Raw genomic sequence first — 15785 nt, 5'->3', positions numbered from 1 at the left:
GCATGACTTAACAATTGTAATTCGAGGCTCAATTCTGGTCATTAGTTGAGGACTATGTCTAAAGGCCCTGGGTGCAATCCCAAAACATCTGGAGCACCATTTGAACAGATCAGCATTGACAAAACCATAGTCAATTGCAAAAGGCAGCTTTACTTGGAGCCGCTTATATCCTGCAACAGCATCTATAATAATACCCATCAAACAGCAACGTCTACCTATCACAGGGCGAGTACGGACTCAATAAATGGATGGAAATGTCAAATCCAATCTAAATGTCTGGTTGACTTGACTGTGCAACCAACAATAATAATAATAATTACTGAAATGTATTGACTTTATCTAATATTGCTGCCCACTTTCTTATCTTTCTTTTTCCAGTTTGCTAATCTGTCACATTTATTTGAATACTCTTGGGACAGAAATCGGTCCTGCAACATTCATTAACCTATCAGTCCAAACCGTTGAACTCAAAATCTTGCATTGTTACAATAACATAACACTATGTTTAGTAAAGTTACTATGCTGTTTTATAGCTAATACATGCACTAAAATGTAATCAATTAGTCAATCAATGAAAATCAGACCCGACCCATGAGATTTTCTGTGCTTTGCCTCCCAAATTGTTGTGTACACATCCTTGGACTTCTCCTCACACCCTCCCCTCTGGTCACGCTTCAGTCCATTTACCTTTTCTGAAGTTCATCTTCAGGAAGGAGAAGCCGCTGACCCAGGGATGAAATCTACTTACCTTCCTTACGAGTTCAGAAGTGCACGCACACATCACGTGCACATGTGATCCTCTGTGCATGCGCAAACCCTTCTGTGCATGCGCAGAGGGTAAAAAACAGGTTACTTCCTGGTTAAAACCAGGAAGTAATGACAACCAGGCTAGTGGGCAGAGCCTCGTGCTGCCGTCACTACCAGTTCTCTGAACCACTCGCCGCCATCACTACTGGTTCAGCCGAACTGGTCCAAACCAGTAGCATTTCACCCCTGCACTGACCCGTCTCACAGACTTCCTGTAGGGCCGTGATGGCAAACTGATGGCACGTGTGCCACAGGTGGTACGCCGAGCCATTTCTGCAGGCAGCTGATTTTCAGGTCTCTGCCACACATGTAGGAGATGTGCGTGCATGCCCATGCTGCCCCACTCCCAAGAGTCTCCATGTAGCCTGTTTTGGATGCCAGATAAGTACAGGCTCGCACGGAGGCTCTGGGAAGGTGAAAAATGGACCTACCGGAAGTCCAGAAACAGGCTGTTTCCAGCCTCTGGAGGTCTGGGGGAGGCTGTTTTCGCCCTCCCGGAGGCTCCAGGAAAGCCTCCAGAGCCTGTGGAGGGCAAAAAATGGGCCTCCTGGAAGTACTGGAAGTACGGAAACGGGCCGTTTCCGGCCTCTGGAGGGCCTCCGGAGGGCCAGGGGAGTCCATTTTCATCCTCCACCAGAGCCTCTTAAACCTGGAGAGGGCGGGCGGCCCCATTGCGAACTGGTAGTAAAGGTAAGTAGAATCCACCCCTGCTATGAACCATCTTGCAATAAGTAAGCCAGTGGCAGTTGGACTTGCCTATGCCAACCAGTCTCAAGGGGAGTGAGACACCTCCAAAGTGCCATGGGGGTCACCACCTGCTCATATAAAAACCTCTGCAGACTTACTATCAGCTTGATTACAGGCACAGACACAGACTCAGTTTCCCCTTTTTTATTCCCCAAATCTCTATTAACATGAACTACTAAGACAACAATAAGATAGTGGAATTATAACAGCCAGTTAATGATGGTGGAACTTTAATTGTGCTCCTTTTTTAAAAATAACAAACTTTCCCTAGTTTTTCTTATCACGGTTATCCCTCCAGATGCGGTAATTGAGCAGAGAGGCAAACGCTACCCAAGCTATGTATGGATACATCAAACATGCTGCAGCTTTGTTCACATGACACCAAGCCACTGTTGTAGCCGTTGCTGCTCCTGTAGTAAGAATTAGAACGACCAGTGCCTGAAACAGAAAAATAAAAATGTAGTGAATTAAAAGTAAGAAAGAACAGTGCTATATTTGTCTTGTCACCATTCTCTCCTAGCAGGTGGCATTACCCTGATCACTACGGGCTTCCCCAATGGATGGACATAGTTGGGACAAGGGGAGCTGAGACAGCGGCCAATTCAAGTAAAAGCCAGTGGGAGATGATAGGGAGGGATTTGGGCTCATCCCAGAGAGGCTAATTGGGGACTTTGGTCACTCACTCATTCTCTCTCAACTCAATCCCAGAATGGTTGTGGGAAAGAATGGAAAAGGCAGTGTTGGCTATGCTGCTTTGAGCTCCTAGAGACCCACAAAAGATGTGTCAATGAGGCAAGAGGGTGTAAAATCTGGAAGCAACCAAAGAATTGAACAGTCATCCTTCTTGCTCTTCTCTGCACTCTTTTCCAGTGTCTCAACATCTTTTTTATATCGTGGTTACCAAAACTGGATGCAGTGTTCCAAGTATGGTTTTACTAAGACTTTGTAAATTGGTACTGATACTTCATGTACTCTTGATACTATTCCCTCTTTTGATGCAGTCTAGGATTGCATTGGCTTTTTTGGCTGCTGTCGCACACTGTTGGCTCATAGTTAAGTGATTGTCCACTAGAACTCCCAAGATCCCTCTCTCACAGTTACTACTATTGAGCCAGGTTTCACCCAGTTTGCACCTGTACAATTTTTTTTTCTTGCCTAAGTGTAAAAAGTGTTGAAGGTAAAACTGCCCTCTGCAAAGTGGTGCAACGGACCAGACAGCGAATAGATACGTTGCTTAGCAAAACACACAGATACTCACAGACTCTGAACGTTTAAAGAAAAATAAACAGCCTTTACTTGTGGTAAAACAAACTTGGCTTCTCAAAACAAAGATAACACTTCTTCAAATAATCACGGTTCAACACAAAAACATAGTTTGCTTACAATTCCAGTTCTCTTCAGTAACACAGACACAGTTCCTTTCAGCAGTTCAACCTTCTAATAGCAGGAGCAGAAGTGAATGAACTTCCTGCCTTCTTTTATGTCTGCTTAGCACAGCCAATTAGTCATCTTTGTAGCAGTTAAAGTTACAGAACATAGTTTTCTATATATTACCTACCCAACCGTAGGATAAGCATCCAACAAAAACTTCCTTATATGCACACTGAATTTCATTTTGTTAGTTAAGGTCCAGTGTTCAAGTCTGTCGAGATCCTTCTGGATCTTGAGTTTATCTTCTGAGGTGTTTGCTATTTCTACTAGCTTAGTGTCATCTGCAGATTGAATAAGTTCCCCTTCTATTCCTTCATCTAAATCATTTATGAAGATATTGAAGAGTACTAAACCTAACACGGAACCCTGGAGTACCCCACTGCCCACCCCCATCCATGTGGATTTAGATCAAGAACTGCATATTGAGTACGGTTTCTCAGCCAGTTACAAATCCATCTGGATGCTGTCTATCCCACATTTTTCTAGCTTTCCAAGAAGTAGATTGTGGTCTTCTTTGTCAAATGCCTTACTGAAATCTAAGTATAGTATGTCCACAGCATTTTTCTGATCCACTAATTCTCTGATTCACTGGGTCAAAGAATGAAATAAGATTTGTTTGGCCCAATCTGTTTTCGATGAAGCCATGTTGGCTTCCGATTATAACTTTATTTGCTTCTAGGTGTTCGCAGATTTGTTGCTTGATTATCTTTTCTAAAATCTTCCCAGGTATTGATGTCAGGCTTGGTTGATCTGTAGCTTTTTGTAGGACTTTGCAGGATTTGTGTAGCTGGTTCAAAATCTGTACTGAATGCACAGTTCTGCATGCCCAGCTGCTTCTCTTCAACAGCAGTCCCAACATGTGTCTCAGCTGCTGTGGTAGTAACGGGAGCTCACCCCATTACGCGGCACTAGGGATTCAAACCGCTGAACGTCTGACCTTTCAATCGACAAGCTCAGCGTCTTAGCCACTGAGCCACCACGTCCCTTTGTGATTCTTATTGGTCAACAATGATAACATACAACAAACAAATGCCTACAGGAATAATAGTGGTTTTAAGTGGCATCCAGAAGGCTGTTACCAATGCAACCACTTCTATCAGAAGGCTGACATCCAGAGGGCTGGGGTCATCCTGAAGATGGAAAGAATACCTTCAAGCCTTCTCCCTTCCCCAAAACAAGGTAGTCAACGTTGTATTTCTACCAGTCAAATGGTTGATATTTCTAACCAAAATATCTTGTTACTTTATGTAAATAGGAATTCTCTGAATATGGAGGTTCCTTTAAGTACCTGACTAATAGCATTTCACCACAGATGTCAGACTTCCCCTTATGAGGGATCCTTGGTGCTCTCTGAGCTTGGTGGTTTTCTTGTGGACGTTTCATTACTCAAATCAGGTAACATTATCAGGACTAGCACTGATGATGTTACCTAGTTTGGGTAATAAAAAATCTGCAACCAAACTCAGCACCAAGGACCCCTCGATCAGTGGTGGGATTCATATAATTTAATAACCGGTTCTTTGCCCTAATGATTTCTTCCAACAATCCGTTCACCAAACTGCTCCAAAATTAACAACTGGTTCTCCCAAAGTGGTGCGAACCGGCTGAATCCCACCACTGCCCTCGATTCAACCCTGAGTTACAAATATTTTCCTTTACTGGTTCCCTTTATGATCCTAAATCCTAAAAGCTATACTATAGCTAGCAACCTGTTTTAATTTATTTTAATTTTTGTACTGTATGTATTTTAATTTTGGCTGTTCACCACCCTGAGTCCTTTGGGAGAAGGGCAGTATACAAATTTAATAAACCTTAACCTTAACCTTAACCTTCCAAGGTTGTCCCTTGGGTTAATTTATCGAAGTAGCCCACGACCATTTATTGCACACTTTTTGAGCAAATACCCTAGTTCAAATGTTCTATTGTTTTTTCCCTAAGAAAAACAGGACAAGACATTTAAAAAAAAAAAAATCCTACCTGCATATTGCATGAATGTGGAATCTACCTGGTTGGCTGACTGTAACTTTTGGGAAGCCTAAAGATTGTTTAGGCATGACTATGGTAGACAAGACAACTTATTTTAAAAGTTGGGTTTTCCATAACCCCGTGATGACGAACCTATGGCACATGTGCCAGAGGTGGCACTCACAGTCCTCTCTGCGGGCACATGTGCCGTGGCCAGCTGCTATTTTGGTTTGTGGTCTACGTGCACACTGACCAGCTGATCTTCGCATGTGCCAGACCCCCAAAAACCCCGAAGACCAGCTGGCCAGTGCACATGCGTGCGCCAGAAATCCAAAAACCAGGTGGCCGGCATGCACATATGCACCGGCCAGCTGGTCTTCGAGTTTCCGGGGCTCCGGCATGCATGCGCATTCCAGTTTGGGCACTCGGTGCCGAAAAGGTTCGCCATCACTGCTATAACCATTCCTTAGTATACAGAACATATTTGGCATTATTAGTAGCATTTGAAAAAATTGAGTGAGGGTCCAGAAGGTAGGTAGGTAGGTAGGTAGGTAGGTAGGTAGGTAGGTTTGTTTGTTTGTTTGTTTGTTTGTTTGTTTGTTTGTTTATTTATTTATTTATTTATTTATTTATTTATTTATTTAATTTGTATACCGCCCTTCTCCAACAGGACTCAGGGCGGTGAACAGCCACGGTAAAAACACACCATATAAAATTTAAAAGCAATTTAAAAACATTAAATAGTTTTGGCCATCAATTTAAAATAACCCAGTTAAAACCAATTACAAATTTAAAACCGCAAGGATGGGGTCAGGCCAGCCCGGCTAGATGAAATAGATGTGTTTTCAGGGCCCGACGAAAAGTCCGGAGGTCTGGTCTCGTGCATATATCTGGGGGTAGGTCGTTCCAGAGGACAGGTGCCGCCACAGAGAAGGCTCTCCCCCTGGGGATCGCCAGCCGACATTGTCTGGCCGACAGCACCCTGAGGAGGCCCTCTATCTATCTATCTATCTATCTATCTATCTATCTATCTATCTATCTATCTATCTATCTATCTATTTATAAATAAATAAATGAATGATTGATTGAATAAATAAATAAATAAATAAATAAATGAAACTCGGTTTTCTCAAGCTCTGCAATAAATAGTAGTTATTGTGGCACACATAAATTGCTGTATGCTGTATTTGTCCTGAACCCCCCCCCCCCCCGCAGAACTCAAGGCTCCTGAGTCAAATGAGAAGTACAGTGTGCATATATTTACATAACTTACCAGTCCTATTCTGTGTTGTCCAAAGAAGGTAGGAGTCCATGACCAGTTTAAGGCTAATTGCCCCACGTACAGTCCCAGAGGAACAAAGGACTTTTCATTGAAACCTCCCAAGTCCCTCCATACTAAGTAAGATCCATATCTATAAGGATGGAAGATACAGTCAGAAAATAAACCAGGCATGGGGATTTTTTAAGACCAACAACAAACTTGCAGTTTAAATCTGTGCATTTACAATACTGAAATCATTTGGAATATAAGTCAAAGAGATATTTTCATTTTTTTGTCTACAACTCATTAGAAAAATACTGGTATCGTATTTCCTCTCCACAATCACAATCTTCAAACTCAATTCTGTTCCTGCGTATACAGTAGTCTTGCAATTTGCATAATAACCACGCTAATCAGGGACATGGCGCTTTCCTGGGGCTCTCTATGGAATCTAAGCCCCGGAATTCCTTTGATTTTGCAGTTAACTACTAATTAAGCTCCAGCATGATTATTTTTTCAAGATCAGCTAAGATCAAAGGCACCCTCAAATCAAACTCAACTGGTCCTTGCAGAAACCTGTCCAGACAGCCATATGAAACTCATTTCCCACAACCTCCCAGTCTATCTTAGTAGTTTTCCATCTAATATTATATGAGACTAGCCCTTCTTAAGATTGTTGAGATCAGTCTAAGTCAGCTAGATGCTGTCAGCTGAGCCAGGGTTTAACTTGGACGAAAACCTTACCTTCTCCTTCAATCTTAAGCCGAAGATTGCATCATGCCTGGAGGGCAGGAACATTCAGGGTGAGGGGAAAGGAAGCCTTAAGACTGAAAGTCACTCTTGACCCCCAAGTGCCTTGGTACTACAGTGGTTTAAAGCACCCTGTTATTAACACAGCTGCCTGCAATTTACTGCTGGTTCGAATCTCTCCAAGGCTCAAGGTTGACTCAGCCTTCCATCCTTTCTAAGGTAGGTTAAATGAGGACCCAGTTTGTGGGGGCAATAAGCTGACTTTGTATAAATATACAAAAGTATGAAGGCTATTGCTTAATGCACTGTAAGCCGCCCTGAGTCTCCGGAGAAGGGCGGCATATAAATCAAAAAAAAAAAAAAATGCAAACAATTTACTCAGTGAGGACAAAGAAAAGCTTAATATGTGAATATTCATCCATTTAGATCTTATATTTAATTATGCATCACATCTTGTGAGTCTTTTAAAAAAAAGGTAAAGGTTCCCCTCGTACATATGTGCACATTTCAGTAATTATTATTATTATTGTTGCTTGCACAGTCAAGTCAACCAGACATTTAGATTGGATTTGACATTTCCATCCATTTATTGAGTCCGTACTCGCCCTGTGATAGGTAGATATTGCTGTTTGATGGGTGTTATTATAGATGCTGTTGCAGGATATAAGCGGTTCCAAGTAAAGCTGCCTTTTGCAATTGACTGATAGTTTTGTCAATGCTGATCTGTTCAAATGGTGCTCCAGATGTTTTGGGATTGCCTTTAGACATAGTCCTCAACTAATGACCAGAATTGAGCCTCGAATTACAATTGTTAAATCATGCCAATCGTTAATGGGTGACCATGCTTGATTTTACTTTTTTGCAGTTGTTGTTTAGTGACGTAGTGGTTGTTAAATGAATGCCAGTCTCTAAGCAAATGTCGTCATGAGAGCACTGACTATTTCTACAAGGAATTCTCCTTATGGGGTAACAGTGTGCAAACAAAAATAAAGAGTTTTCTAAGAAGATGTGTTAATAACTTATCAACTGGAGTCATTCACTTAACAACTGTGGCAAGAAAGGTCACAAAATGGGGTAACACTCACTTAACAAATGTTTCGTTTAACAACAAAAACTTTGGGCTCAATTGTGGTTGTAAGTGAAGGACTACCTGTATAAAGGTAAAGGTAAAGGTTCCCCTCGCAGATATGTGCTAGTCATTCCCGACTCTAGGGGATGGTGCTCATCTTCGTTTCAAAGCCGAAGAGCCAGCGCTGTCCGAAGACGTCTCCATGGTCATGTGGCCGGCATGACTAAACGCCAAAGGCGCACGGAACGCTGTTACTTTCCCACCAAAGGTGGTCTCTATTTTTCTACTTGCACTTTTTACGTGCTTTCGAACTGCTAGGTTGGCGGAAGCAGAATTGAGTTTGGAGATTGTGATTGTGGAGAAGAAATATGGTACCAGTATTTTTCTAATGAGTTGTAGACAAAAAATGAAAATATCTCTTTGACATATATTCCAAATGAATATACTGTAAATCAGCTAGATGCTGTCAGCTGTCAGCTGAGCCAGGGTTTAACTTGGGTAGGGTGAGAAGTGCATTGGTTAAGTGGACTAAAGCACTGTTATTAACATCTGCTGCTTGCAATTACTGCAAGTTCAAACCTCACCAGACTCAAGGTTGACTCAGTCTTCCATCCTTTCAAAGGTAGGTAAAATGAGGACCCGTATTGTGGGGGCAATAAGCTGACTTTGTATAAATATACAAAAGTATGAAAGCTATTGCTTAACGCATTGTAAGCCGCCCTGAGTCTCCGGAGAAGGGCGGCATATAAATTAAAGCAAAAAAAAAATAAATAAAAAATCTACAATTTCGGCTAAATATAGAAACTGAAAAATAGAAAGAGCATTTTGAACCGGGAAGGATGTCCCCTAAAATGTGGCCTTGATGCATGTATTTAATCCTTTATTAGATGTTGACATGGAAATAATCTTCTACAAGTACAGTAAAGGGAGATATCCTATCTAAAAAAGAATAAAATTAATTCTCTTTTAGATGACACTATTTCAGATTCTCCCCCACTTCAGATGGTGCTGGAAGATGCATTCTAAGACAGAAGCAACCATTTTAAGAAATTAATAAATCTTTCCTCCGTTCCAATTTGAGACCCTAAATTTTTTAGGATTGACAAAAAAAAAAAACCCCTTCTTGAAACTCCTAGCATTCAGGGGTTCTTGGTTAATACTTGAATGGGAGATTACTATAGCAGGAAATCCCAGGACTTTAGACTAGACTGCCACAAAACATCCAAGCAAGCAGCTTGGATATATCCATTAAATCAGCAAGAGTTGGGTTGTAACCAGGGATGGGCATCTGGGGGTTTGCAGGGGTTTGGGAGAACCTCTAGCTAAGATTCTGTGCAGTTCGGAGAACCACCAAATCCCATTCCTGGATTGCCCCGCCCTGCCCTCCCTGCTCCTCCCAGGAGTCCCCACACGGCCCATTTTGGATGCAGGTAAGTGCAGGGCACGCACGGAGGCTCGGGGAGGGTGAAAAATAGGCCTACCGGAAGTTCGGGAAGGCCGGAAATGGACCTGTTTCTGGCCTCCGGAGCCTGGGGAGGCCATTTTCGCCCTCCCGGAGGCTCAAGGAAAGCCTCCAGAGCCCAGGGAAGGAAAAAACACCTCCCCCCACCATGGTGCAGGAGGCCGACTAGGCCACACCCACCCAGCAACCAGGCAGAGAACCCCTTTTAAAATTTTTGAAGTCCACCCCTCATACACTGTACTTCCATTCTTCAATCCTCCTGAGTTTATCTCAAAAGAAATAATTTAAGTAAAGAAATAATTTGCATCTGAGTTAAAGGAAGGACCTGTGATAGGGCTTACCCAAAAATGAAGTGGGGAAAAAAATGAAACAAAACATAGTAGCAATCCTTAAAATTTGAAAATTAAAATCGGAATAAAGAGGCAACAGAAAGCAATAATGATGCAAAAGGTTTTAAGGGGAACTAAAACCAAAAATGCCTGGCACTTTGAAAAGAAGTTCAAAGTGAGTCCTTCTTGGGATGAGGCATCCTGTGACCCAGCGGTGGGTTCTACTTACCTTTAGTACTGGTTTGCAGCAGGGCCGTGCGCGCACTCTTTTGTGCATGCGCAGAAGCGTTTTGATGACGTCGGGGTCGGTGGCAGTGGTGGGTTGCCCCCGGTTCGCACCGGTTCTATAGAACCGGTAGTAAAACTGGCGGAAGGCCCCTGCCCACTGACCCTGACGTCATCAAAACGCTTCTGCACATGCGCGGCCCCATTACAAACCGGTAGTAAAGGTAAGTAGAACCCACCCCTGGTTGGTGGGCGGGGCCTCCCGCCGATTTTACTACCGGTTCTATAGAACTGGTGCGAACCGGGGGCAACCCACCACTGCTGTGACCCAAACAACCTGTCATTTGAGTCTCCTAAGCATCTGGGCAAGAAAACATGGGAGGAAAATTTGTTGACAAACATCTGACTCCAAACTATTCAGGATGCCACACTTCCCCAATGTGAGAATTTGGTATCGTCACTTGTAATTACTTGTTTTCTCCTTGAGTGTTAATTTAGCCCTTGGTGAGTCTCCTAGATTAGAGTGACGACTAGGCTGACCTACAAATTTGTTTAATTGAGTAATTAAATGAACAGCAACAGCTTCGACTGACCTCAATTTCAGTTAAAAGCTGGCTACTTTTACTCCCTGGGCTGATATCAGTTAACCACATGGGCAGAATTTTTAGAGATTCGCCATAACAGACAAATTGGCCTGTAATTAACCATACAAAGAAAATGCTTACCCCATTGATGTATATAAAATTCCCCACACAGGTCCAAACAGCCAGTTTGGTGGACGCCAGGGTGGCAGTTTCAAGGATCGGTACCACTTCATTTCCCTCCTGACTATTGAGGCTGTCAAAAAGCCCCCTATATTAGGCAAGACTGTGAAGCCAATAGCTGGGATCCAGGATGAAACCACTTCCATTATGGCTCCTGAAATGAAGGCACATAGAAAACGGAATGAAAGTTGATTTTGCAAAATGTACCATTTCAAAAAAAGCCAGGAAAATAGCACATTACAAGAGAATCTGTTTTAACAAAAACAGCATTGCCTAAACTCTGGGCTAGAGCAGGGGTGTCAAAGTCGCGTCATCATGGCAGCGTCACGTGATGTATTGCGACTTCTCTCCCCCCCCCTTTGCTAAACCTGGCATGGGCATGGCCAGCACGTGATGTTTTTATATTTCCTTTGGTTGGTTGGGTAGTTTGTGGTTTTCACCTATAGCAATGTCCTTCCTTTTCCATTTCCATTAACCTGATTGTATTCCATAAGGTTTTCACCCTTATACCTTTTTTTTTTTTTTTTTTGCATTTCTGTAGTGGTGTAGTTATCGCTTATATATAATGCAACTCCACCTCCTCTTGTTAGGTGTGTTACTTTTGAACATTTTAAATCCTTCTAGGTGTACTGTACATTCCAGGCATGTTTTTTTGTTTTTTTTTTAATTTGATTTATATGCCGCCCTTCTCCGGAGACTCAGGGCGGCTTACAATGCATTAAGCAATAGCCTTCATCCTTTTGTATATTTATACAAAGTCAGCTTATTGCCCCCACAATCTGGCTCCTCAATTTACCCACCTTAGAAAGGATGGAAGGCTGAGTCGACCTTGAGCCTGGTGAGAATTGAACTCGCAGTAATTGCAGGCAGCTGGATGTTAAATGCTGCCTTAGGAGGCATTAGCCTCCTACGCCACTCAGGGTTTTATCCTACCAAGTTTCTGTGATAGCAATCACTTGCCTTTGTGTAGTAGGATTCAAGTTCACTGTTTCTTCCGCATACACTGAGCATTAGTTTATAGCCCATCCCCTGCCGGAAGACCCCCAGGCAGGTATTGTAGGAATCCAGAATTATCTAGATGGCATCAACTCCTAAACCAGTGGTTTACTTCAAAAGCTCTGTGTTCCCTCATTAATTGCCTACTTTTTGTTGGGTATACAAATGAAAACACTACCTGTGCTCCCATCTCTGTGGCATTCATACCTAGTTGCTCTTAGTCTCTTGATATTAGTTTGCATTTGTTACATATATAATTAGCGTCTTCTACGGGTATGAATACATACATGGCACATATTTTGCAAACCACAAGCGACAGTTTTTCCATGACTATGACTATTCATATTGTAAATGTTCCCAGTAGTTCCAAGGCAGGGACCCTTCTGAATCCTAATTTGGATTAATGAAGAGTTTTATTAATTATTAGCTAGATGAAGTGAGATCACTGGAGATGGGGAGTACAGCCAAGAAATTAAAAGAAGCTTGCTCCTGGGGAGGAAAGCTATGGCAAATCTAGACAGCATACTAAAAAGCAGAGACATCACCCTGCCAACAAAAGTGTGTATAGTCAAGGATATGGTTTTCCCAGTTGCAATGTCTGGCTGTGAAAGTTGGACCATAAGAAAGGCTGAGCGTCAAAGAATTGAGGTCTTTGAATTATATGGTGCTGGAGAAGACTCCTGCGAGTCCCTTGGACTGCAAGGCGATCCAACCGGTCAGTCCTAGAGGAGATCAACCCTGACTGCTCTTTAGGAGGCCAGATCCTGAAGAGGAAACTCAAATCTTTGGCCACCTAATGAGAAGGAAGGACTCATTGGAGAAGAGCCTAATGCTGGGAACGATTGAGGGCAAAAGAAGAATGGAATGACAGAATGAAGTGGCTGGATGGAGTCACTGAAGCAGTAGGCGTGAGCTTAAATGGACTCCAGAGGATGGTAGACAGGAATGCCTGGAGGAACGTTGTCCACCGGGTTGCGATGGGTCTGACACGACTTCGCAACTAACAACAACAACAACAACAACAACAACATATGAAGTGGAAACTGTTTAATGGCCTATCTGCCAACGGCTGAATGAGATGCAGAGATGTAATTCTCAATTAGGATTGAGCAGAAGAACCAAGATGCATTGTAGCTTTATCCTTTTCTGGAGCATGGGTTTGAGTAGATGGTTATTCAGCACCAGCACAAATCCTTTATGTTATGGTCTTATTAGAAAGCTGGTAAGATATTATTATTATTATTAGTTTGATTTATATGCCGCCCTTCTCCGGAGACTCAGGGTGGCTTACAATGCTTTTAAGCAATAGCCTTCATACTCTTGTATATACCTGCTTAGTAGGGCTTTTGGCTCCCCCTAAGCGGTGTTCTATTTTATACAAAGTCAGCTTATTGCCCCCACAAACCGGGTCCTCATTTTACCTATCTTGGAAGGATGGAAGGCTGAGTCAACTTTGAGTCTGGTGAGAATTGGACTCGCAGTAATTGCAGGCAGCTGGCAGCTAAATACTACTTTAACAGTAGTTTAGTCCACTGCGCCACCAGGCACCACAGTGGCGCAGTGACACAGAGGTTAAGATGTTGGTTTGAAAGCTGGCAGCCCAGGTTCGAGACCAAAGCACCACATGATGGGGTGAGCTCCTGTCCTCGCCCTGGTTCCTGCCAACCTAGCAGTTCGAAAGCATGCAAATGTGAGTAGAAAAATAGGTACCATTTCGATACGAAGGTAACAGCTTTCTGTGATGTCATGCTGGCTACATCACTGTGGAAACTTCTTCAGACAGCACTGGCTCAATGGCCTTGAAATAGAGATGAGTACCACCCTTTACAGCTGGCAACAACTAGCAGAGAAAAAGTCTCATTTTTCCTTTTTTTTATCTTCTCATATTTATGTGTGTATAAATATATATAAGAAATAAAGCTTTCTAATAATCTAATGGCATTTAATTTATTTACATCTTTTACATTTACATTATTACAAAATATTTACATAGTTGCATTTATTTAAAATGGCTTTTTAAAGAAATTATTGTATTCTCCTCCTACATTAGACCAATAGCTCAAATTTGTAAAATTATACAAATTGCATCTTTGCATTGAGTAGGCCCAACCAAACCAGGCACGGATTCATTTTACTTCACAAGTTGTGTACAGCAACGGACCTGTCCCGAACCTGCGGGCCGTGGCCCACTACCGGGCCGCAGCCTATTCACAACTGGGCTACGTGAGTGTGCACATAGCCCCAGTCATATGAGCATAGCAGGAACTCATGGCTCCACTCAGGGGAGTGTAGGAGTGGGTTCTAATTTTTTTTACTACCGGTTCTGTGGGCGTGGCTTATTTTATGGGCATGGCTTGGTAGGGGTAATATGACGGTGGGCGTGGCCAACTTTTTTTTTTTTACTTTTAAAAGCATTTTTTCTACAACCTTAAGAGGTTGCAGAAAAAAATGCTTTTAAAAGCCTCTAACGATCAGGCAATTCAGCTGGGATCGTCAGAGGCTTTTAAAAGCATTTTTTTCTACAACCTCTTCAGCTGAAGAGGTTGTAGAAAAAATGCTTTTAAAAGCCTCTGACGATCCCAGCTGAGCCACGCGACCATCAGAGGCTTTTTTTTTACTTTTAAAAGCATTTTTTCAGCCGAAGAGGTTGTAGAAAAAATGCTTTTAAAAGTTAAAAAAAAAAAGAGCCTCTGATGAGGTCGGCAGGGTAAGCGAGCAGCAACAGGGCCGGGAACCGGTTCAGGGGCGTGGCCAGCCAATGTTATTACCGGTATTCCGAACTACTACAAATTTTTACTACCAGTTCTTGTGAACCGGTGCGAACCGGGAGCAACCCACCACTGGGTGAGTGTTGTGGGTGTTTGGGGCCTCACTCGTGTGAGCGTCATGGGCACTCGTGGATCCACTTGTGTGAGAAATGGATGCTCTTGCGTGCACACGCGCCTGCCTCTCTCACAAAACCATCCTCTCTTTCTCCCCACTCCAGGCTGCCAACCTAGAAAGGTTGGGGAACTCTGATATAGAGTTTTGACTGGTCTCAAAAAAGGAGAGAAATCATCAGGTTCTATGTTAGACCAGGAAGTTGAAAAAACATCCCAGGAGAAGGCAATGGCAAAAATGCTGCCTTGTTGCCCAAGAACTGACACTCTAGTTATAAGCCAAGGTTTATATCCTAGTACTTTGCCTGAGCTCAAGATAATAGCTTCCTGAAAAAGAAAATGATTTAATATGCTAGATGAACTCAGTCGTTGACAGGAATAAATGCTCAGGGTTACCTACAAGTATCTGGAATTGTTGCAGTTGCACCTGGGACAATTTGTGTTCTAGTTGTTAGAAAGAGGCCTAACATATTACTTTTATTAAGATCCCAGCTCCCCTTGAGGAAATTTCATTAAATGCTGAAGAACCATATTTTGCTTACTCCTAGGGGGAAATATTACTTTATCCACGTTTCTTAGAAATGAATTAGCTGATGGCAACTTCTCTGTACCATAATATGGATCTTGTTTATAATATAAAGTAGGAAGAGTTTACCTAAACGCTTTATAAGTTTCATGTAACCTGTCTAACAAGAACAGAAACTAATTTCAGAATCAGAGGTCTGATGGTCATTGGAGGGCTAAAATGAAGTAAATACTGTAAATGATAGTTTTGTCCTCATATTGAATTGTTCTGACTTGCTTCATAATGTAAATTCTGCAGAATGATTATATAGGTTTACAAAGCACCTTTTGCACAGCTATTTTTTGGGACAGTATTAAACTGTTACCTAAATTACGTATATTGAATGTATATATAATTTCCAACTCAAGTGGAACTTCGAGATGGCAGCATAAATTCAACCTCTAGGTACCACACTACTTTCCAGTAATCAACCTACAAAAAGATGATTACCAAAGTTCATAAAGCCTAGAAAAAAGGATTCTACCAGGGGTGAAATGCTCCCGGTTTGGACCAGATCACCCGATCCGGTAGCGAT

At 42.4% G+C, this 15785-nt stretch overlaps 1 protein-coding gene across 3 annotated transcripts in view; it reads right to left on the bottom strand.

The window, feature by feature from the left end:
• Window positions 1-1683: 1683 nt before the first annotated feature.
• TSPO (translocator protein) overlaps window positions 1684-15785 on the bottom strand; it is a 25108-nt gene continuing 11006 nt past the window's right edge. For all 3 annotated transcript variants that reach the window (XM_034442035.2, XM_087874277.1, XM_034442034.3), the window contains exons 2-4: window positions 10772-10964; window positions 6224-6362; window positions 1684-1992 (exon numbers count right to left, since the gene is read on the bottom strand). In XM_034442035.2, the coding sequence (XP_034297926.2) occupies window positions 1822-1992; window positions 6224-6362; window positions 10772-10956 (495 nt within the window). In that variant the 5' untranslated portion in view covers window positions 10957-10964 and the 3' untranslated portion in view covers window positions 1684-1821. The remainder of the gene's footprint in view (window positions 1993-6223; window positions 6363-10771; window positions 10965-15785) is intronic.

The sequence above is a fragment of the Pantherophis guttatus genome, chromosome 7 (genome assembly GCF_059756535.1).
Source record: "Pantherophis guttatus breed Tessera chromosome 7, ASM5975653v1, whole genome shotgun sequence".
Lineage (NCBI taxonomy): Eukaryota > Metazoa > Chordata > Lepidosauria > Squamata > Colubridae > Pantherophis > Pantherophis guttatus.
Note: the sequence above shows the minus strand (reverse complement) of the source record. Positions and strands in the feature narration are given on the sequence as shown.